A 24794-nucleotide genomic window follows, 5' to 3' on the forward strand; every position below is an offset into this window, starting at 1 on the left:
TAGCCTCAAAAGTCTTCATCTAAGAAGTTTTTTAGTAGATTATGTGCTTGGAAAATTGGGATCAGGCCAGTAGAAATTTTCAACTCTTGTTGATATGCTCTCTTGGCTCTGCCAGGTTTATAGAAATAGCATTTCTAGTATAATTCCTTATCTAATTTACAGTTTTTTCTCCATTTACTCTATCATAGAAAATAGTAATAACAGTCCTATGGAAAAATAAAGCAATTGAGAAAAGTAATAAAGAAATAATTAGATACAATAGATATTTTATCTCCTTAAAAATATGCACAGTGTGACTCCAGTTTGTGATATTATAGAAAAAAAAACTTGAAATAACACAAATGAGCCAAGACGTGATAGTAACTACATTCCACATCAAACCTTTTTAGACTACATTACATTCCTCTTTTTCATATACTGGAATACCTTGGAGTACTTTGAGGTCCTATAAAATTTTCCACCCATAATGGACAAAATTAGGCTACCTCTTAAAAATCTTTGAGATATTTTATGCTGCAAAAATGACAATTCTTTTCCTTTTCCGCTCTGTGTGTGTGTGTGTGTGTGTGTGTGTGTGTGTGTGTGTTAAGTGCTCACAGGGATTATCAAGGAACTTAAAGCATTTAATAAGCACGAGTTACCTTTTGTAAACATCTTGAGTTACTTTTATACACGAAATATAAAATATGACTTCAAAGATAAAAAAAAAAGGTTTTCTGGAAGTATCCTTTTTATTGTCTCTGTTCCCCATCTCATTTTGAACATTTGAGGCTCAGAGGTTTTAATCAGGATGAGTTAATTCATCCATATGTAAACCCTGAGGTAGTTTAAAAATTTCCATTTGTCATTAGGGAAAGTGAACACCAGGCACTCGCCTCACATTACTGTGTTGTTGACAGAATTGAGAACAGGACTTAGAATGTTCCTGCTAGAACTCTTTGAAGCTTATGAAAGTCATTGAAATAACTTTGAATAATGCAATGAGTGTGAAAGCAGGGATGGGAACTTTCCTTAGTTTTGTGACCTGAAAAGAGTTCTAAAGGACTCAGGGGTAAGAAATAAGGATCAGAAAGACTGAGGTTTTTTTTTCCAAGTCAGAGAGAGAAGGAGTGCTTGAACTTCTAATGGCTTGGTTGAAGTGTGGCATTGTGATTACAATCTCTTCACATGTACCCCAAGGAAGGAAGCTGATATACTCCACAAATTCTTTAACTGCACTGCCATATCATAGTATTATTCCCAGAACCTGATACTCTTTTGCTCCAATTAATTCCTTTCTTTCTACAGCTGAAATTAGTCATCTACGAAAAAAATAGCAGACATGTTACATAGACCAAGCCTACATAGACCAAGCCTCCACATGTGCAACTTTCTGGAGTTTTCTCCATCTTTCTGGAGTTTTTCTGCTGTTTTCCCCTTTTTCCCAACTCACACTCATGCCTGTGTCATGCATACAACACACATATGTCCTTAGGACACTCATACTGTCTTTGTAAACAGCACCTGGCTCTTATCTGTAGATATTCCTCTAGTTGACCTTTATAGATGTGCACATCAGAACCAACCAAAAAGCTTAAAAGCTGGATTACCCAGCCAGTTCCAAATTCTCTCAAATTTTGATTGAGTAGACCTGGAAAGAAACTTGAGCTGAGCTCAAGAACTTCTCAGGTGGATTTGATGTGCAGATGTCAAAGTATAAAACAGGAGGTGAAGTCTTAACAGCCCCCTTCTGCAAGGTCAGTGAAGGAAAAAGAGCAGCTCATCACTGACTTGGCTTCTCCGATAATAACCTTCTCCTGTGTGTTTCTTTTCTTTTTTCTTTTTTAATGTTTATTTTTGAGAGACAGAGAGAGAGTGTGTGTGTGTGAGCAGGTGAGGGGCAGAGTGAGACAGGGAGACAGAGAATCAGAGTAAGTCTCCAGGATCTGAGCTGTCAGCACAGACCCCAACATGGGGCTCAAACCCACAAACTATGAGATCATGACCTGAGCTGAAGTCAGACACTTAACCGAGTGAGCCACCCAGGCGCCCCTATGTGTTTCTTTTCTAACAACAACTGATATGTATCAACTTTTACCCATTTCTTAGGCTATTGCTTTCTTGAATTATGTATGCTAGTGACTCCAGGCCTGTTTGTCTGCCAGGGGAATTTTCCATTTCCTAGTAAAAGAATTGTAAGTCATAATGATACTAGTATAGACCTTTCCTTCATAAAAAAAAAAAAAGACCCAATGTCAGACATAAAAGGAGTGATTTTAGGGTTGGAAAGGATTCGATTTCTAATTTTAGAGATCTATTATAGAAATTGTCTTACCAAAATACTTTGTAAGACCTGAGATGGCTTCTCAATGTCTTCTCACTTTAGAACCACTGTAGTTTGTTGACAATAAAAACAAAAGTAAACAGTTTTTTGGAGACAAAAATGCAATCTGTAATGAAAAGATGAAAAGTTTCAGTCACCTAGGAAAGGCAAGTATTATAATTATTGTATAGCTATGATCACTATTTCAAGAAATGTCTTCCATACAAGACCCAAGAAGTGTAAGCAACCCATGTGTCCATCAAGAGATGAATGGACAAGCCAAATTTGATATTGACATACAATGGACTATTATTCAGCCCTAAAAAGGAAGGAATCCCACATTGGTCATGGAGCCTACTTAAAAGACAAAAAAAGGGGGAGGAAATCCTGTCACATGCTAAAACATGGACGAACCTTGAGGACACTAGACTAAGTGATATAAGTCACCAAAAGATATATATTATATGTTTCCATTTATATGAGGTATGAGAGTAGTCAAATTTACAAAAAGGAAAGTAGAATGGTGGTTTCCAGGGTCTGAAAAATGGTGAGCTGTTATTTAATAGGTGCAGAGTCTCAATTTTTCCAGAAAAAAATTTCTATGAGTTGGTTGCACAAGGTACATGCACTACTGAACAGTACATTTAGAAATGGTTTTATGGTAAATTTCATGCCATGCGTTTTTTTTTTTTTTTGCAGTAATTAAAAATTTTTAAAAAAATATCTTCAGTGGAAAAGCCTAGACTCAGTAATTGATATTGTCAGTTGACATAAGGCACTATAGAATTGAAATTAAAGGAAGGAGAAGTCAGCTTAGACTCTGATACATGGTATGTGAGCAAAATTAGGAAGCATATTATTTATCTATTCATTCTTTCAAACTGTCAAAAAGATTTATTTCTTGTGTATCTCCTGAACTTTAGTTTTATAGAAGTTTGTCTGGCTCCAGGTCAGCCTCATTCTTACCTGGGGGTGGGGATCAGATTCAGTCCAAGGTGTCCCAAGTATTTATTTTTCTGGGGTCCTGACATTTTCAAATCTGAATGGTTTCCTATCAGTACAACGTTGTTCCTATTATCACTAACAATGACCTGAAAGTTCCTCTCTAAAGCAGAACTGATCAAATATGGCTCCTGAATGTTTTCTGGGTCAGGACTAGAATAGACAACTCACCATTTGTCTACCTTGGGACACCTTCAACCTGTTCCTGATTAACAACTCATCTGATTACTCCTAAATCTTACAATCTTAGACTCTGGGAAGTTGTGACACCACTAGTCACTAGCAAGACATGAGGCAAAGTGGCTTTAAGCCCAGTCCACATATTCCCCTCCCTACCCATTATCCTTGCATATCTGAGATGCAGGTATGTTGATGGGAACAGGCTTGGAGGTCTACCAGATAGGACTCTGAAATCTAATCAAAGATTTCTGTTTGAGAGTTCAGATTCAGGTGCTGTCTTTTCACTGCTAGCTTTCTTAATGGAAGCAGAGAAAGTATTTTGCTAAAGAGTGAAATGAGAGTAACAGATTCTTGAGTCCAACAAAACCAAGCAACGATCTATATTTGATGACTTGTTTTATGACAAGGACGTTTGTCTAGACTTGTTAAAATATGCAATATGAAACTTGCTAATATCTACATAGCAAGAGTTTACATAATCACCACACCTTTGCCTCCCTCTCTGACTTTCTACATATGATTCACAAGCATCTAATATTTCCTTCACTGGGTTATGCCTTTACAACCCTGTCTTGCACACATATAACCCAATTCACGCATAAGGTCAGATTCTGAAATTAATCTTTTGTTCTAAGGAATATTGAAAAGAACCATAAATAAATCTAAATATCTTTGTCTCTCTACCTGTGAAATATGGCTTCATGACATAGATGAGACAGCTTCTCTAAATAGTGAAGAAGGACAAGATAAAAATATTTAACTAAAGTCACAGCTGGAACATTGTGTATGAGGAATGAAACTAGATTTAGGTTGCAAATACTGCTTAATGTTGAGACCATTTCCTCGGGTCTGTGAAAAGATCCCTCCACAGAACAGGACTGACACTTTTCAGTATGGAAGTCTTCGGATGTGGCAAACCACTGCTATTTCTTCTTTCATCTTTAAAGGTTTATGGTGCATTGCCTCAGTGGTGAAGGGGCAGGAATTGCAGGAAAACCCTGACAGAGATACTAAGCTAACATTGTCAGATTGAAAGGTTTTCTCTGAGAAAAGAAAATAGAGATTTTGTTGCACTGTTGGAAATGAGTTTTGTGTGCGTGGGATCAAATGGACACAGTCTACAATGTCACCATTACTAGATGAAATGTCACCTATTATGCATGCCTCCTCAGTAGACATTCATCAGATAGCATGAATGTAAACAGAATTGAAGAGGAGACTACAAAATGTCTTTGCAGTCAGACTACCAGAGTGACCTTGCCCTGCAAATCATGGGCAAAGGAACTTCAAGATAGTTCAGTTTTAGTCACTGGGTTATAGTTATAGGTGTTGTCAAGACTGTATGTTTGTAATTTATATGATTACCAACTGTTTGCTCTGTATCTCCAGCATCTTGAGGAACTTGGTTTTTCTAACTGAAGGCCAAGACACTGTTTTAGTGATCCTTGCTATGCTGTCGGAGTCTTTCTTATAAATCACCTCCTCTTTATAACAGTGACTGGGTGAGAAGAAACTGAGACGAGGAAAATCAAGAAAAGAGAATTTTTAGAGTAGCAGTATCAACTAAACTGCTAAACACTATCTTATGTTCTAGATAAAAGTAGTTGGTGTCAACATAGGCAAGACTTTCTATCATTGGTTCTGGTCTGTGGGCCAGTAGTGCTAGATGTGTGTGACTTCCCACCATCTGCTTCATGAATTTATTCCATTCACTTGAATTTATATTGCCCAATTAGTCTAATATTCAAGTGAATCTTTTTTTTTTTTTTAAATGAAAGAGTCAGAAAGGTAAATCACATCTTGAGCAAGGAGCCAAGTTCAATGCTTTAATTTCTGGTGATTTCTCCACACATATTTCAATGTCCTTGATCAAACTAAGTGTCAAACATTGTTAACAACAAACCTAATTGGATGCTTCGAAGTTTCTTAGGGGAAAACTTGGCTTGAGATTTTTGACTCTTATGAAACCACTTCTGTTTCTAGACACACACCACATTAAAGCAACTGAAAAGTTGAAGAATAGGGGTGCCTGGTGGCTCAGTCGGTTGAGTGTCCAACTCATTATCAGCTCAAGTTGTGATCTTGTGGTCATATGATTGAGCCCTGCATTGGGCTCTGTGCTGAGCATGGAACCTGCTTAGGATTCTCTCTCCCTCTCTCCCTCTGCCCTTTCCCTGCTCATGCTCACATTCTCGAAAGAAAGAAAGAAAGAAAGAAAAGAAAGAAAGAAAGAAAGAAGAAAGAAAGAGAAAGAAAGAAAAGAGTGGCATCTGGGTGGCTCAGTGCATTGAGTGGATGACTCCGGGTTTTGGTTCAGGTCATGATTCCAGGGTCATGGGATCAAGCCCTGTGTTGGTCTCCATGCTGAGCATGGAGCCTGCTTGAGGTTCTAACTCTCTCTCTCTCTCTCTCTCTCTCTTTCCTTTTGCCCTTTTCCACTGCTAAAATAAAAATATAAAAAATAAAAGAAAAAATTAAAGAATAGACAAATTACTTATTTAATTGCAGCTATATAATACTCAACTAACAGATATTACTGTAAGGACTTATGTTCGATAATTAATTTTTAAGAACCACTAGCTCAGAAGTTCTCAGAGTAAAGATTCTAAGATAATAATAGCAGTAACAATATTAACTAATGTCATGCCACTCAACAACGTACAAAACACTCAGCCATGCACTCACTTTATTAGTTTTAACATTGTTATACATGAAATCAAGTCCATTTAACTTTAAACTTACAAGTTTATGCTGTAAAAATGTGTTAATTCTGTATTCAGAGAGCAGTTTTTTGAATATGGTATTTCATGGGAAAAATACATATTGCAGAAATCTTCCCACTTTGCTGCTTTCTCTATTTTCTTACACACTGTACAAAGCTTGATCATGCTATATGAGAATCATTTCTCCTCTTATGACTATTCTCCTTTCCTCTATTTAGAGTTCCTTATCATTTTTGTCAGTTATCTTAAGGCCAACTCTTACACTCACTGAGCTTGTATCCCCTGTCATTTCTCTGCTTTCCAGGCAGAGAGGGATTTCTGAAGGAGAGATTTACTGAGAAGGTTAACTTAATTAGGTTCTCTTTACCACACCAGAAAACCCTTCAAGGTGATTTAAGCACCTTGGTGCTTCAGCATCTCAATTTTCCAGTCTTCAAACACATGTCTTTGCTTTATGATTCAGGGTAAGTCATATATGGCCAATAGCTGCCAATTTCCACTCAGAAGGCTGCCTTAGTCAAGTTCAAAAGGAGTTCTGGGCACAGAACAGAACAAAAGAAAACAAAAACACGCATGTGCCCCATTATAAAGTCATTGCAGAGAAAAGCCTTTTCATAATTTTTATAATCATGTTGGAAGAGCTTAGCAGCACTTTCACAAGGCAGACAGGGGAATTCTTTTTCCCCCACCTATATATTCTGTACTCTGGCTTCTGTTCTCTTCCACCCACGTCACTTTCTATAGCAGTTTGCCAATGATACCAATACCTGTAGAGGTGGGGCTGAGAAAGTCAAATTGCTTCATGTACAGCTTTGGCCCTTTAGGTTCTCTCTGTCCCCGGGGAAGATTGGACTGGAAAACAGCTTCCTAGGAGGCTCTGTTAGGTGTGACAAGGCACTTCTCTCTCTGTTCTCAGGGTGTGATTTGAGACTCTAAGACCAAAAATCGGATTTGGGCTTTACCAAGCACTGGCTACACTTTCTTTTTGAGAAAGACCTTGTGAACACTCAGTTTTATTTTGTGCTGTGCTCAGCCAGTATGAAAATTTGTTTATTGAATTGTTGCACTGTAGGTTCTTTCTTTCTCAAAACTCTTGGTTGTCAGCCTGATTAATGTTTACTGGGTGAGAATGATAAGGCAGGGTTACACTCACACAAAAAAGAGCTTACAGGCAGGCAGCACCCCTTAATCTTAGGAGTGAGTTTGTCTGACTGAGTACAGATATTCTAATGCTATATGAGGGCAAGTTTCTCTTATGGGTCCAGCTTGTTTCTTTGAAGTGAAAGGGATCTCAATTATCTAACAACTCTGCTTTCTTTTCTTTTTTTAAAAAAATATTTAATGTTTATTTATTTTTGAGAGAGAGACAGAGCACAAGTTGGGGAGGGGAAGAAAGAGAGAGAGAGAGAGAGAGAGAGAGAGAGAGACAGACAGACAGACAGACAGACAGAAACCAAAGTGGGCTCGGTTCTGAGCTGTCAGCACAGAGCCCTATGTGGGGCTCAAACTCACAAACTGTGAGATCATGATCTGAGCTCAAGTTGGATGCCCAACCGACTGAGCCACCCAGGCACCCCTAACAATTCTGCTTTCTGTCAAATGTAACCCCAATATGTACTGTATAGAGTGACCTGAATCCAGTCCTTTATAGCTCTCTGTGTGACAAGAGACTTAAGGTAAAGTACCTACCTAAATAACTGCTATTTTTGACGCTGGGATCTTATACCTTGGGGGTTTTAGTTACTGCTCCAAGTTTCAATCATATACTCATTTCACTGCCCTTCAGCTTGTATGGCCAAGGAGCAACATGATATAGTGGGGAAACACACACACACACACACACACACACACACACACACACACACATTGAAATGAGGAGTCAGAGAGTCTGACTTTGAGTCTTGCCTCTTGCAGTTTTATTAGCTATGATACTGGCCAAATCATGTCATTTTTCTCTGCTTATACTCCCACATCTTTAAAATGCTAGGGTTGGGCAATTTGGTTTCAAAGATTGTACTCAACTCTGTGTCATGTAGGATTCAGTGATTCTGATTTCCTAAATTGTGCTAAGGGGTCAGCCCATGTCTCAAAGCTTCATGATCAGAAACTGAACACTTCTTGCTTTAAGAAATGGACTTATAGAATATAAAATGCCGTCTCATTTACACAGTTCACAATGTAGGACCCTGAGTAAGATATTGAGGCATGCATGGCATAGGAATGGAAGGGACAGTCTAAAGCTGGACTGCTCAGATTTGAACTGTGAGTCACCATTTGACTTTGGGAAAGTTACTTAAAGATCTATGTACTTCAGGGTTTGCCTCTAAACATGGAATTGATAATAGTTCTACTTCACTGGTTTGCTACAAAAAAAGAAATTAAGTAGTAACGTATGAATGTACCAACTTCTCAGAACTATGCCTGGCTTATTATACACGGTAAGCATTAGCTTCTCTCTTGAACGTTCTCATTAGTCTGTGTACTACATGCAAGGAAGGGTAGCTCATGGTCCTTGGCAAAATTTTCAACTTTTGGACAGTTCTATTGTTAGACATGTCTACCTTATCATTGGATTTCATTTCAATTCTAAGTTCTCTCTTTATCTTGTATTAATTTGTTACTTGTCTTACATAAACACGTGCGCAGGCATTTCTGTAAACTAGGACATCTACTGGCAAACTTTGCCTCTGTCTCTAAGAATTATTTATCCCATAGAGGGAAAGAACTGAGACTTGGCTCCAACTATAGGTAAACTCTTCTGTAGTGACTCAAGATGTTTGTCTAATTAATTACTGGGATTTTGTTTTCTTTTTATTACAACTTCCAAATCCTCTGGGAGTAGGAAACAGAAATAAAATTTATTTCTATAGCATGCTTTAACACAAAATAAGCTATTCAGATGGGAGGAATACTTTAGAGAACTGTAAAGTGTCAGCTATGATTTCCCAAGTCTGACTATTGGTCATGAAACATCAACAGTGGTTACGTGGGGCCGGACTCTTGGTCAAGGCTGAGATGAGGCCTAAAGGTTTGTGTATTAACTAATCCCCGAAACCTTGTTAAATGAATGGAGACTATGCTCTGTTTCGCATTTGTGATTGGTCTTTCATTCAAAGTGTTTTGTGAATAAGTTTCATCTGATCTACTCTTTGTCACTTCAGTTGACCTAACAAAATGGTCACAATCACCAGGATCAATCCAAGATCCTTTTCTGAAAGACACTAAGAGAGCTCAGAGCAACACCTGGCACAGACAGCCCTTAGTTGGGTTCATTACATCTTTCCTTTATTTCTTAGCTTCTCTAGTGATATCATAGCAATCCATGTTGTAAGTGCCTCACCATCACACTTCAGCATCACTCTTTTATAACCAAGTCTGTTTTGTTGCCTTTCTACTTCCACTAAGCAGAGCCACTCACACTCAGTGTCACTAACAAAGTTAGCTTTAAGTAACTTAAAAATTAATGGTGCTATTGATTAGTGAACCTTTATGCTACCACTGAGAAGAAAAATCAGTCTTTGGAATCAAAAGAACTCAGTTCAAGTCAAATTAGCTACTTACTAAGAGATTATGGTTACCATGATCTACTCAAGTTCTCCTGGGCCCTCAACTCTCTTACCTACAAAACAGAGACAAGATCATAAATAACAATTAGGTTTCATCAATGAGCAGTGGCTGCTGGGAGTGTGGATTAAGGATTGTGAAGTCACTGATGCAAACTGGGGTGAAAAAATCCCCAAAGTGAGGGCCTGCCATGGAGTAGAAAGGAAACTACAAGGCACCTATTTGCCATTCCTAGACTTCTAAAATATTTACCTAAGGATGGCATAAATACAAAACAAGAGATGTAAAATTGATTTTTTTAAGCCGAGTTGTACCCAAAAGCTACTATCATCACTTTAGTTTTGTTATTAACAATGGGCTATTACAGAAAAGGCATGAAAGGGGAAGTCTGCTTCTATGTTCTGTATTCAAACCAAATTCTCTTTTATGTTCTTGGTAGTGAGCATTTTATCAGTGGCCTCTGGAGACAAAACCTGTCTTTGTTATCTCTGCTAAGTAACGAAGGGGACTGAATGGGGTGGATTTCAGACAAGGTGGGAAGAAGCTATGCTCCGGCAAGCCTGACATAGATGCCACAGGCAGCAAGAGGTAGGGCTTTAGAAAGCTGCTCACATCATTCCACCAAGGCAGCCACCTACTCTGCCAGGCATCCGGCCAGCTCTGGCAGTGGAATGGATCAAGGTTATTTGCATATCTGTTTTCAGGACATTAAGTTTTGTCTACCCATCCAAAGTGAGGAGAAGATCACTGCAATTATGCAGAAAGCTTGTTTTAGAAGAAGAAAGAGGAGGAAGTGGAGGAAGATGGGGAAGGAGAAAGAAAAGAAGACAAATCTTGAAAGAAAAGAAGACAAATCTCGCTCTTGTTAAAGAACAAATTTCATTTTCTAAAGTGTGACAAAGACATCTTTAGAAAGGATACCTTAGTGTTTTTAGTGGAGGGTTGAGAGTTTCCCTGATGTGTTTCAAGGAATAACGACAAAAGAGGAAAACCTATCTACTACTTTGCAAATATAGAACTGGATACTGTCATTTGTATGCTATGTCAATGACTCTCCACCAGCTATGTGACATGGGATTAGGGACCTGGAAATGTCATAAGCCCAGCCCAATTTCTCATGGCCAATAGTTGACAAAGCCTGGGCTTAGAATCTGAGGCCACAGTTCATAGTATGTGCAAAGACCAAGAAATTTTAAACAATGCTGGCAACTTTGTGATGAAACTCATCTATAAATAGTTCCCTGATGATTTCTAATTCCCGATGACTTGGTATAATGCAAGCTATTCAGCAATGTGATATGGATAGATATTTCCTTTTCAAAACATTGCACAAATACATGATTTCCTCCTTCTGTCCGCCCTGTAGGAGAAGTAGGAAAAGAGCAAGGTAATAGGAATTTACCTCCAAGCTATAAAGCCTTCCTGTCCTTTCAGTAATCATGGACAGGAGTTCCTAGTTACTAAGGAGACAATAACAGACTCAATTACGTTCAAGTACAACACTTGGGTTGCCTGGCTAAAGAATGCCAAAAAAGCAAAGGAAAATATTATCATTGCTGAAATCATTTGATGTCTATGACTAATAAAAAACATGTTGGCAAACTGAATTTTTAGAAATGCCCAAAGGGCTTGGTTAGATCTATGAATTAATAGCATACAGCAGTTCTGTCTGGAGAAAAGAAAAAAAAAGACAAAGTTGTTAAACTCTTAACAACTGGTTTGAACAACCAAAAGATCCCAATAGAACAAATCAAGGTTCTTTTTCAATTTTTTGTTTAAATCTAAACTTCCCTTCCCCTTTCCATTATAGCTAAATAATGAAGTTTGCACATTTTGGGTCACATTATCCTGAATAAGGATATCCTTGAATAAGGATAATATCCTTGAATAAAGGCCCCACAGGCCTTTTTTGGCCTTCCTACAGAACATCTCACAAATTCCAGAGCTGTTTTTAAGGGATCCCTGAAAACTGTACCCATCTTAGAGACTTTGAGGGCTGAGGTGTCCATTCATAAATGTGCTGTGCCCCTAAGAGACTGGAGGAAGCCAGAGGTGGAAAGAATTGGGGGTAAGCCAGACCTCTAATTACCTCCCGACCCAAGTCCCAGAGTTTACCATGGGCCTGCCTGAAGATGTTCATCCAGTCTCTGCTTGATCATTCCCAGAGCAGGAGGCCTTTGCCAGGACCCATCCTACCTTGTTATGAATGCAGCCCTGATTATTGGAGGGTGCTTTCTCACGTTGTGCCAAAATCTGCCTCCTCTTGACTTCTTTACTCATTGTTCCCCAGGTATCTCTAAAATAATACTGTTTAACTCAACTTCCTCTCCTCTTGAATAGTACCTTAGATCACTGAAGTCACATGTCATGACTCTCCTATATACTGTCTTCTCCAAACTAAATATCCTCACTTACTTTTTCAGATCATAAGGCAAATATACAAATATCATAACAATAATAAAGGCAAAACATACAATCACCATAAGAGGAAGATAAAAAGGTAGTCTGGAAATTTGATTTTTTTTAAGGAATGAAGTTCTTTTAACTGAAAAGGTGAAATGTTGAACTGATACTGAGGAGCATTATGTCTTTCCACTGACACATATTCATCAAGTCACTCTATCCACCAATTCATCCTGTCAAAACAGAAATGTAGTTTGATAAAGACTTTTTCTTGGTGACACCATGCCAGCCCCTGTAGGCCACCTCACCGAGTCTTTCCAAGTTACATTTAGTTTTTGCTTAGGTTTATTTACTATCAATGCCTACTTTGAGAAAAGTTTCAAAAAATAATACTTATCTGCATATGAATCATTGCAAAATGAATTTCAGAATGTGAATACCATCTATTAAGAATTAAGGGAGAAGCCAGCAAACCATCAGAATCCTAGAGGAGAACACAGGAAGCAAGCTCTTTGACTTTGACCACAGCAACTTCTTACTCAACACGTCTCCAGAGGCAAGGGAAACAAAAGCAAAAATGAACTATTGGGACCTCATCAAGATAAGAAGCTTCTGTACAGTGAAGGAAACAATTAACAAAACTAAAAGGCAACCAAAAGAATGGGAGAAAATATTTGCAATGAAATACTGGATAATGGCTTAATATCCAAAATCTATAAAGAACTTATCAAACTCAACACCAAAAAAAAAAAAAAAAAAATCCAGTGAAGAAATGGGCAGAGGACGTGAATAGACACTTTTCCAAAGAAGACATGGTGGCTAACAGACCCATGAAAAGATACTCAAGATCACTCATCATCAGGGAAATACAGATCAAAACCATAATGAGATACCATCTCACACCTGTCAGAATGACTAAAATTAACAACTCAGGAAACAACAGATGTTGGTGAGGAACTGTTTTTACCCTGTTGGTAGGAATGCAAACTGGTGCAGTCCCTTTGGCAGAGAGGATGGAGGTTCTCCAAAAGATAAAAATATAACCACCCTATGACCCAACAACTGTACTACTAGGTATTTATCCAAAGAAAACAAAAATGCTGATTTGAAGGGGAACGTGCACCCCAATGTTTATAGCAGCATTACCAACAACAGCCAAACTATGGAAAGAGCCCAAATGCCCATCAACTGATGAACGGATAAAGATATGATAGACACACACACATACACACACACACACACACACAGGAATATTACTAGTAATCAAAAAGAATGAAATCTTGCCATTTGCAATAATGTGGATGGAACAAGAGTATATTATGCTAAATGAATTAAGTCGGGGAAAGACAAGTATGCTATGATTTCACTCAAAGGTGGAATTTAAGAAGCAAAATGTGAAAATAGGGGAAGGGAAGGAAAAGTAAAATAAGATAAAAACAGGGAGGCAAACCATAACAGAGTCTTAACAATAGAGAACAAGCTGAGGGTTGCTGGAGGGGCGGTGGGTGGGGAATGGACTAAATGGGCAATGGTTTGGGCACTTGTTGGGATAAGCACTGAGTGTTGTATCTAACTGATGAATGCTTAAATTCTACTCCTGAAGCCAATACTACATTATATGTTAACTAACTCTAATTTAAAAAAAAGATGTTTTCCAGTAGGACAGAGACCAATTTGACAACAGTGGAAATCCATTCATTAGCACAACCTTTACCTTCTTTCTATGTTATATATCTTCAAAGTGTTGCTTCTCATTACCTCCCAAGAAAACCACCTGCAATTCTTATTAGAGGATTTGTGGGGTGTTTTTTTTTCTTTGGTGGGGAGGGAGTGGGGGGGGCACAAAATAAAACAACCTAAAGCGATAAAAAAAAAAAGAATTAAGGGAGAAGCAATGTGATGAAATGAAATCTTTTCTTCTTACTCCTCTCAGTATTTCCTTATAGAAAATTCCAAGCACGGAAAAGTTGAAGGACTTTTACAGTAAACATCTATATACTTAATAACTGGATTAAATTACTGTTTTGCTAACTCTGATTTGTCACTTGTCTATTGGTTACTCTTTCTATCCATCACCCTAACTTTTTTATATAGGTCAGTGTAAGGTACATTCACCCTCACACTTAATCTCTAATGTGTCAGCACGCATGCCATTATTGGTTCTTTTCTGACACTTTTTTTTAAGTTTATTTATTTTGAGAGAGAGAGCATGTGCGCTGTGAAAGAGTGCGGGGGAGGGGAGGAAAGAGAGGTTAGAGAGAATTCCAAGCAGGCTCCCCACTGTTAGCACAGAGCTGGATGTGGGGCTTGGTCCCACGAACCAAGAGATCAGGACCTGAGCCAAAATCAAGAGTCAGATGCCTAAACAACTGAGCCACCCACGTGTCCCTTTTTCTGACTCTTTCAGTTAACACTGTCTTAAGAATCCCTTTGCCATTCTTTCCCTCATTTCCTTTACTTTCTCACTTTCAACATCATCCCTCCCACTTTCTAGCCCCTAAGTTCTAAATGATAAAAACAAAGGGTGAAAAATCTGAGCATGGAACAGTCCTGAAGCAGCATCAGGACAGGACATGGAAAATCACACAGGGCCTCAGAGGCATTATCACCTCAGACCTGCAATGGATGAAGTCCTCACGAACAAATAGAAACCAACTGGTAAGATAGGGAGGTAACAATGAACATGCCAACCTAATAACTTACTATGGGAAACACAGCTATCAAATACCCAGGCATTTCTTGATCGGCTCAGTTTCTCCCTGAACTAACCCTAAGGGTGGGCCAGATGGTGAAGGCTTTCAATGAATAGACTCAGAGGCATGGAAGTAGTTAGAAGCTGTGAGTGCCATGGAGCCTTATCAGCAATGATGTTTCAACAACTGGACAGCATCATGACTGACACCACAAGGGTGCTTCATAATTAGCATAATGGAATGAGTCTATGATTACTAACTACACCTTAGGAGAACTGCTGAACCAACCAGGAACTCACATTGTGGATCAGGGCACCTCTCAACTGAACCGTGCTGGGGAACCATGCCAGATTCTACCCTTCCAACTCCCTAGAAGTTCCATGACTACCATGCTCATTTGAATAACACATTCTGTCTTAGCCATATGTATGTCGTTAATTCAGCTTTTGTGAAATCCTAATCCTGCTTCAGTCTAAAAGACGATCTGTCTTTAAAATGGGGGGCTTAGGGGGGCCTGGGTGGCTCAGTCCATTGAGTGTCCACCTCTTGATTTCAGCCCAGGTCATGATCATAGGGTTGTGGGATCAAGCTCTGTGTTGGGTTCCAGGCTCAGCGTGGAGCCTGCTTGAGATTCTTTCTCTCTTTTTTTATCTCTTTGCCCCTCTCCCCAGCTCACTCTCTAAAAAAACGAATGAATGAATGAATGAATGAAATGGGATGTCCATGACTATCTAATCCCATATTTGAAAAACTGATTTTACTGGCTTCACTCTCAAAAAAAAAAAAAAAAAAAAAAAAAAAAAAAAAAAAAAAGGAAGCCATTCCCTATCACCTGATGTTTTCTATGTGAAGTCTTCCTTGGTGTGCAAAAGCCATTCTTTTCCTCTATCTCAGGATTTAGGTCTGATAAGAAATGTTAGTCATTTATTTTCTGGGATTCCTAATTACCAGTCCATACAGACTTGGCAAAGTGAGCCCATCAGTGGAAAGATAGCATCACCCAAGTGCAAATACGAAACTTTTCACAAGAGACGGCTTCTCTGTAGTGACAGCTACATCTGGTTTTGACAAATCAAATTCATTTTGCCACCCATAAAAGGAGTAGTCATAAAGTCTCAAGGTGAACCCTTGGGTTATGTAACACCTTCCTAAAGTAGTTCTTTCAAAGGTTTAGATGTCATCAATCAGATTATTTCATAGCAAGCAATTCCTGTCTTCTACCGCTTAATCATTTGTACCCCTGATCACTTTCCCTGTATAGATACCATGGTAAATATCTGCAAACATCAGCATTTCATGCTAGCATCACACTCTTCAGAGTTTATTTGAATGCAAACCATTATGGTGTTAGGGTGGAACATGACACAGAAACAAGGCTCTATCTCATGGGAGTTTACTTGCAGACTGGGAAAAAAAAATCAGACCCTTTTAGGCACTGGCACCTCAGTGGTAAAATGCCAACCACCAACTAAAGTTGATCTCCAATTGCCTCTATTACAAATGACCAAAATACAAGGTTCGGATGCACATGAAAACCTTTCAAGAGGGTAAAAGATACTCGAATGTAGAGAGTGGCTTTTATTACCGCAATGCTTCAACAGGGTCACAAGCACTCCACGTCACAGACCTCAGAAAGGGCTTCAGCTAGATAATCCAAGAGCAGTTCATGTAAGCTGGGCTTTGAGGCCATGTTTGTCCTGACTTCATTAGTTCTTTTTATTCCTTTGATCCATCGGTCTCTAGTGATGGAAACTTTTTTTTTTTTTTTTTTTTTTAAGAAACTAAAGCACAAAAGGAAACTGAAAAAGCTGCAAACTGATTTGGCAACAGCTAAGCAAGAGGCTGCCATCACAGTCCTGGAACTGAATGAGAAGATAAAGACTCTGTGTGAAGGAAAGCCAGCCCCTAGAGGTCAGTATTACCACGTGACAGTTGCACGCCGGCCCTCTATCCTGCAAGATATATGGTTTTATTGGCAACAGAGCTACAAGCAGGGCCACAGTGCCAGGCAGCAGACTGGCCCAACAGCATGCAGGTCTGGCCTGGCCTGACCTCCTTTCCACATGAATAGTGACATGACACAAACTACTGACTCCAGGCTCGGTTCACTTTCACTGTGAGGCAGAGAATGAATAAGCAGTTCCTTAAAGCAAAGTCTCTGAGGCTGAGGAGCTGGACTTGGTAGAACTGATAAGCATCTCTGCACAAGCTGGGCGGCAGTGAGGGAGGTGAGCCAAAGGAGGACCCGATGGATGAAGCTCTTGAGTGGAGCGAGGAGATGAGTGTGGACAGGCCTGTAGGCTAAGGCAGGCCCAGGGAAGATAAAAAAAAAAAAAAAAAGCGTTTAAACAATAGGTGAATGAGCCAGAACCAAGCAGGCAAGGCTGGGAGAGGAGGAAATCTGGGTGGTTTAGAAAGATTTTAATAGCCGCTTTGGTGTAGATCTTTAACAAGTCTTCTCTAAGAGACTATAAACACACATTGCGGGAAAAAGACCCCTCAGACCGTCATCTTTAGCCATGATATGAGTAACCATTTAATACTTTGTGCCAGGCATTTTGCTAAGCACTTCACATGAATTTAAGTCTCAGAATAAGCTCTGAAGTAAGTACGTTTATGGATCCCCAAAGAATAAACAGAGGCATAGGGATGTTGGTTACTTTGCCTCAGATTAGTGTGAGCAACACCTAAGGCCATCAGCCTCCAGACAGCCACTTACACTACCCAGTGTGCCTATGCACCTCTGAAGAGAAGGCTATTTTGTCTCTGTTCTACAGAAGTGCTATCCATCCTCATTCTGCCTGGTGGATCTCTTGCAAAACCGTGGGCCCCTGGATAAATGTCTTCCTCTCCTGTGTGGCATTCTTGTAAAACCAGAAACATGCCCTTATTCTTCCTCTGGTTTCCTTTATTATTCATAAATAATTCTGGAAAAAGAGGAGGACCGTGGAAATAAATGGAGGAGGGGAAAGTAGGCGATGTGGTGGCTTCAGAAAGGGAGACACATCAGCATCCCGACCATGTGGTAAAGCTTTTAATATGAGTTTGGATTTAATTTTCTATTTTGAAAAGTGCTATCCTGGGGATGAAATGGCATGGAACACAGTCATCTTGAAAAAAAATGCTGAAGGTCAATTTGTTTTTCTCTTTCCACAAAACATAATGATAGCTTATGAATTTGCTTTGCCACCATGAAAACCTAGGGAATAAAATCCACTCAACGATATTATCCATTTAAAGGTCTTTATCCTAGGGCACCATAGCCAGATTTCAGGTTAGTTGTGTAATAAGAAACTGATAATAATTGTACAGCACATTGGAGAAAGTTCTCCAATTCACCTGAGAGAAGCTTTCAACTTATCGACTATATTTTTCATCTAGTGAAAGAGATAATACTGCAAGGTATATAATTCTCATCGTTGACAAAAATATCATTTGCTGTTTAATGACAAATCCTGTCTAATGAAAAATCCTGTCTAATTTTGTCCTTTTGATATTTGAGTAGGTCAAAATTAAATTATCCTCAGGTACTGGGACTCTCACGGTTCAAAGAGGGTAGAAAACATTAAGTCCCACCTTCTGTGACCATTTTTTTCTCTGTATTTGTTTTTTTTAAGCTACTAGAAGGAAAATCCACAAAACCTGAATGCATTATGAACAGCTACAAATTTAAATAAGGGCAGATATTCCAAGGTCAATCAGGGATGAAAAGAGTGACTCGTTTTGGACCTATATGTTGCTTCCTTTTTTGGCTGAAAAAGTGAGTCAGTGGACTGACTTAAATCAAATATTTGCACTTTCTTGCTCTCCCATTACTCCCATGTTCCTCAACCTGAATTCAATAGTCCAGGAGACTGTCAAAGCACTTGTGGACCCAGAGTCATATTGGCTTTCATTCGCAGAGACTGTGGTCACCTTGTCCTACGTCTTAACACACTTGAAAGTAAAATCTGCAAAGATGTCGGTAGCTTTAACACACAATGCCCTCCATTTAAACACACACCAGTTAGGGTTGACCCACCTCCCACACACATGTCTAGACCAGAACAATAGCCCTCCTCTAGTTATCTTGTATCCTTTTATAAAATGTTTGTTTTCAGTTCTCAGACCTCTGTTTGCAAATGACAGATGTCCCAGTCATAATAACTTAAGGAGAAAGGGTGATTTATTGGCATAAACAAACTAAGAAAGGGCATGCTATTAGCCTTATAGTCCAATGGATACAGAGTCTCAGACACTATCAAAACATTCTGACAACACTCATCTCTGCTTCTGTCTCCATTGAGACTTCATTCTCTCAAGTGGGATGTCAGAAGAGACTGGAAACGTGGCCATAAGCAACTAGAGGCTTAGTTGCTCTATCTTTCCTCCAGAGAGAAAAGAAAGCATTTTTCCACCAACTCCCAGTTAGAAAAAGTACAATAAAGCATTCTTTCCTAGCTTGAGTTGGATACCCATGCAGGGACATGACCCAATCTTTGTGGCCAAGGGTGGGGTACTATGGTTGGGCAAGGTTCCGGTCATGCACCCTGCCACTGGGTGGCATGATAGAGGGAAATCAGGGTGGAAAAGAAGAATGTTCTGACTGGCAACTCCCAACAGAAGCACTGGGCTGGTCTGGGAGAGAAGCACTCCCTTAAAGGAAGGGATAACCCATTACTAGAAAGAAAGAGTAAGGGACAAAACCAACGTGTCCAATAGAGTCTCAACTAGTGGTCAAGTTAAAATATAATGCAATGCTTGCCTCATGAGTCACCCACCCATGAGTAGTGGCAATTTTTAAGTAGATTCTTCTTGATGAACAAAAGGACTTCATGATCCAAGAAATAAATGCCCAATGGTACAATTTCAGACCCCATAAAAATGGAGAATGAACCAAACTACTATGGGAAAGGAATCCCCTTCCATCCTCCACCAAGTGTCATCATGGGTGCCTACTCTAAAGGCCTGCCTTATTGTAACAACTGAAATTGCAAGAGGGCAAAACAGTTTTTATTTTAAATGACATGCTACTTGGATTGACGTAAACCTACTTCTCTGTTATAATTACAGATTATGTCTGTAGTTCTAACAAGCAGATGGAGATATTTCCAAATAAATTAGAATATTTTTTACCCAAGTGTGCATTTTTTTTTCCTCGTTTGGTTCATTTTCTAAGTAAGTCTGTATCTATAGTAGGTTGGCATTCAGCTCTTCTGATCAGAGGGATGTTCCTGATCAGAATATTAGGACTACCTTTAAGCATATTCTCACGGATCAAACAGTGAGTTACCAAACTTTTTCCTTTTCGTTTTACATCAACACAGTAAACTACTTCATTGGCTATGTACTTAAATTACCTCCAAGGAAATAAATGATTTAAGTCAATGGAAAGTTCAACCGAAAAGAAAAACACCTTTCTTATAAAACTGGCACAGCAGGAAACTTACAGCCTGAGCGTTGTTTGTGGATTTTACTTTGTGCAAATAATCACAGCCCAAGGCAGATTCCTTCCGTCATTTCCACAGCCTGCATCTGAAGTGCTTACAGCTTTATTTACCACCATAATTCACTAAAATGCCTACTGTACCCCTTAAGACTCGCCTTTGGGTAAACCTTAGTACACAAGAACCTAAAGTTAAGTTTCAGAAACAATCTTTGTGTCCTTTGCTTCCTTTGCTTAAAAGGACAAAGCTCCTATGCAAAAGACATGGGTGACTAAGTCCCCTTGTTGGTACATGAGCATGAAATCACTTGCTGTGATGGAACACCTATCTTTTAACAGAACATCAGAGACCTGGTTCAGAGATTTGAAGCCAGTGTACAAATGTACTGTTCTGGATTTTTTTTTTCCTTTTCATTCTTTTCTCCTAATATGCACAGCTAGTATACCAAGTAAGGTATCTAGCCTACACATACAAGTTGCCATTGCCCCAGTGACAGCAGTATCAATTCTAAGTCATCTCTCAATTTTACTCCTGTTCAGAAGATTCTCCCAGTTAGTGCAGGTAGATCCCAGGACAAGCTTATCCAGGACTCAGTGTCTGAATAGAGCTAGCCATTGCGTTCAAGCAGGCATGGAAAAGGAATGACATTTCAGTGATATTCAGTGACACAAAGATGTTTTTGTTTGTTTTTTTATACATGAAATTTATTGTCAAATTGGTTTGTATACAATACCCAGTGCTCATCCCAACAGGTGCCCTCCTCAATGCCCATCACCCACTTGGCACAAGGCTGTTTTTAAACACTAGTCATTTTAATGATTAGACTATTGCTGTTCTATATTGTTCAAATAAAATTTAAGAGATTTATCTCTTTATCAACCAACTGTATCAGTCAACTGGGACGAAAATTTTCAAGAGTATCTTTTATCATGATGTCCACCCCAAGGACTCAACCCTCTTATTCTCTCTTTTCCTGTAAACTTCCTTAGGATCAAAGCTCCTATAGAAACTTGGTGTTAAAAACAAAACAAAACAACAACAACACAACACAAAAAAAACCCTGGGATTTGAGGCTGATAAGAACATTCTGGAATTAAATAGTAACAGTGGTTATACAACATTGTTAATATAGGAAAATGAATGAATTTTACACTTTAAGGTGGTTAATGTGGTGTGTTTCATGTTCTATGAAATCTCAACTGGGAAAAAAACAGTGATTAAAACAATCCTCACTGGGATGTAATGACTAACACCTTGTCAAGTTTAAGTGTATTTTAATGAGAGTGCTTTGGGCCCAAATAAAATCTTGACTTGGTGGAGTTCCAAGCATTTAGAGAGAGGTTATATTCCGATTTGCTGGAGTAAGGCCAATCTTGAGTAGCTGTCCATTTGTGTCCAGATTTTTTTCAACAATGCCATCCTGCCCTTTTTGACTTTCTCTCAGCACAGCTCTTCATAAGCCTGTCCTTCCTCATATTAAGAACCAATTACTTGATCCATAGTTCTACACCAACATTCTTTCACTACTGAACACAGATGTTTATCTTACCAGAATTTTCAAAGAATGTAACAAAGAAGGCCCTGGGATCTCACTGTTGCAAATGCTCGAACATTGTCGAAATGCACTGTTCACCACCCATTTCATCAGGCTGCATGGGGTTCAGTCTGATATTTGGTCAAAGCATAAACAGACTGCCTGTACTTCCCTACTGCTGTCAAGGGTGTTACTGCCATCACAGAAACTGACAAGAACTTGGGAAAACAAAAAGTAGATATCTTCCCCCTCAAACATACACGATTATCCCCGCATCTGCAGAAAAGAGTATTCTGTTAAGCACTCCCACTGAATCCTCAAATACCAGAAGCTATTCCAAGGTGAAATATTTTACATGTAGACCAGGAAACACCAGCAAGTCATAATAGGGACAGCGAGAGAGTGTAGGAGTGGTAACTTCGAGATGTACTTTCTAAGAAGTTCCTAAGGAGTTTTAATATTTATGGCAGAGAATAGCTTATATTCATCTTTATAATCTCTAGGTCTCATTCAGAGATTGCCTGTCAGTTTGTCTCTTCCTTTGTCCACTGAAGTCTTCCTGAAATAGGCTGGCTTCCTTAAATAGAACTCCACAGCCGAAGTCTGATTTCAGAAGTCCCCTCAAGGACAAGCAACTGCGCCAGGAGTCTGAAAAGCTTGCGGATGCATCATGAAGATCCCAACAAATGTGACTTATTAACTATGTGCAAATTTAGGGTGGTTCTAATTTTCAAAAGGACATTCTAGAAACCTCTAGTCCTGAAAATCACTCCCATGAAAACTAGGTGTTGCTCCGGACTCTGTTGGGTGCAAGTGACAAAAACCAAACTGTAACTATTCTCAGCAGGCTGAAGCACAGGGTTCGTGGACTGCTCATTCGGCTCTTCTCTGATACTAGCTCTACTTGAGCTACTGCAGGCACAGATCCGGAGGCGCCCTGGCTGCCCTGGTCTATAGTGAACATCTGTTTCTGCCTGCTCACAGCCACTTCCTTCTGTCTTTGATAGAAGCATGATTTTCCTTGGGAGATGTGTTCCTCTCCCATTCTCTGAAGTCCTATGGGACTGTTTAATCACAATGTCCCTTTCCTCCTGCCCAGGAAGATCCTTGTGACTTGCCATCTTACTCTCCTAATAAGCATTCTTTTTTTTTTTTTTTTTTTTTTTTTTTTTTTTTTTTTTTTTTTTGCTTTTTTGCTTTTTTGCTTTAAGTAGTCAGTATTGGCTTATAATACTTGCAGCTAAAGAACCTAAATTTATTTCCAACTCCAGGGAACAGAACTTCTTTCTCACAGAATCTATTCAGAATCTTACACAGGAATTTTATCGACCCTACTTATATCATATTCTTACCCATGGATTGATGGCTATGGCCAAGACAGTGGGATCTTTTCATGGACCACAAGTGTGTCACATGCCAGAGCTCAAGGGTTAGGAAACGGTATCAGAAAAAAAGATGGGAAAACATTCTGGACAGAAGACCAAAAAAACCTCTCATTGTCCTCTTTAATCTACCTTAGTTACGCTTACAAACTTGTAGAAAATATCCAGGAGATGAAGATAAGATCTATCTTGTCAGTGAAGTACAAAATGTATCTTCTTTCTCTCTGTATCATTTCCCAACTGTGTATTTAGGCCCTTCCTTTGCAAAAGGTCTGGAAATATATTTATTTTATAATTAACAAAGGGTAAGAAGATCCATTCTGAAATTTTTGGTAGGGGTCCAAAATTTGGACCTTTGTAGCTATACCAGCTGTGGGAATTCAATGATGTCAAGGTCCCCTCCCTCCTTTGTTTATAAGACTAATTTTGGAATTATACTATTATCAGGAAATGGTATCCTTCCTTCTATCCATCCCTTAGGATTTTTTTAAGTCTCCTGGCTTCTGTATCCTGAGAGGTGGGATAATAGTGCAAACACCAGCTAATGTCAAACAAGGCACATGGGAATTGGAACTTGATCAACTTCAAAGTTTTCCTACTTAACCATGGAGACTGCTATGATCACCAGAAGGGCATGTGCTGTTTGGCAATGCTGTTAAAGAACCCAGACTAGAGCTGAGAAGAAAGGTGTTTCCTCCTAGAAATTTGCAGAGAAGTAGTTGAACCCCTATCAAACACTGGCAGATGGACATTTGTCAACATAAGATAAATGGGAGAATCTGTAGGTTACAATTGTCAGACAGTTGGAACACCACTGGAGCTGTTCCTGGTACAAACATCTTGATGCCAAAGTAGAAAAAGTGAATGATGTTCTCTCCCACATTCCCCAGAAACCTCAATATTATTTCTTTTGATGACTCAGTGTTTCCTGATACAAGGCTGAAGTTAGAGAATAACTATATTGGTAATATGAATAACTTTGGAGGAATGAATGAATACTGTAGAAAGAATGCATAGAACAAGAGTCTGCTGAACAAAGTGGGTGTCTTCTCTTTGAAGGCACAGGATTGATTTCTGGTAGTAGGATAGTGTTAGATATATACGCTTGTGTATATATTAGATATATACCCCCATGCATATTGTGGTGGTCTGTAAGAATATTTATTTTTAAAGATATACTGTCTTATACCAGATTATCCTACTAAATCCTCAATCAAATAAAACCACAATTTGATGCTAGACAAAAACAACAGCAACAACAACAACAAACCCATATAACTGAGAAGAAATAAACAGTGAATGTAAGAGGAACAGCATCAGTCCTGATTTGCTTAATATGCAACTGGAACCAGGAGAAGTGTGTTAATTATGCTGGCATAATAATTGGTGCCTATAAGATCTGAAAACATTATAGCTCTTCCATAGGTGCTTTTCTTCATCCCAGAAATTAGAGCTGAGAATGTTGCTCTGCTTTTCTGGTAAGACCCGGAAGTCCTGCAACGTCAAGCTGCCATCTTGACGGAGGCCCGCTGTTAGAACATCTGCTCCAGAGGGATTAAAGGAAGATGGCGGCGTAGGAAGACGC

At 39.1% G+C, this 24794-nt stretch overlaps 1 protein-coding gene across 4 annotated transcripts in view; it reads left to right on the forward strand.

Moving 5' to 3' along the window:
- The window catches only part of CCDC192 (coiled-coil domain containing 192), a 211715-nt gene that overhangs the window by 127059 nt on the left and 59862 nt on the right, over nt 1-24794 (forward strand). For 2 of the 4 annotated variants that reach the window (XM_019831645.3, XM_045058581.1), the window contains exon 6: nt 16646-16778. In XM_019831645.3, the coding sequence (XP_019687204.2) occupies nt 16646-16778 (133 nt within the window). Of the gene's footprint in view, nt 1-16645; nt 16779-17644; nt 17764-22330; nt 22962-24794 lie in introns of those variants that run through there. The other 2 variants (XM_045058565.1, XM_019831647.3) reach the window with 2 other exon arrangements.

This window comes from Felis catus, chromosome A1 (genome assembly GCF_018350175.1).
Source record: "Felis catus isolate Fca126 chromosome A1, F.catus_Fca126_mat1.0, whole genome shotgun sequence".
In the NCBI taxonomy this organism is placed as follows: domain Eukaryota; kingdom Metazoa; phylum Chordata; class Mammalia; order Carnivora; family Felidae; genus Felis; species Felis catus.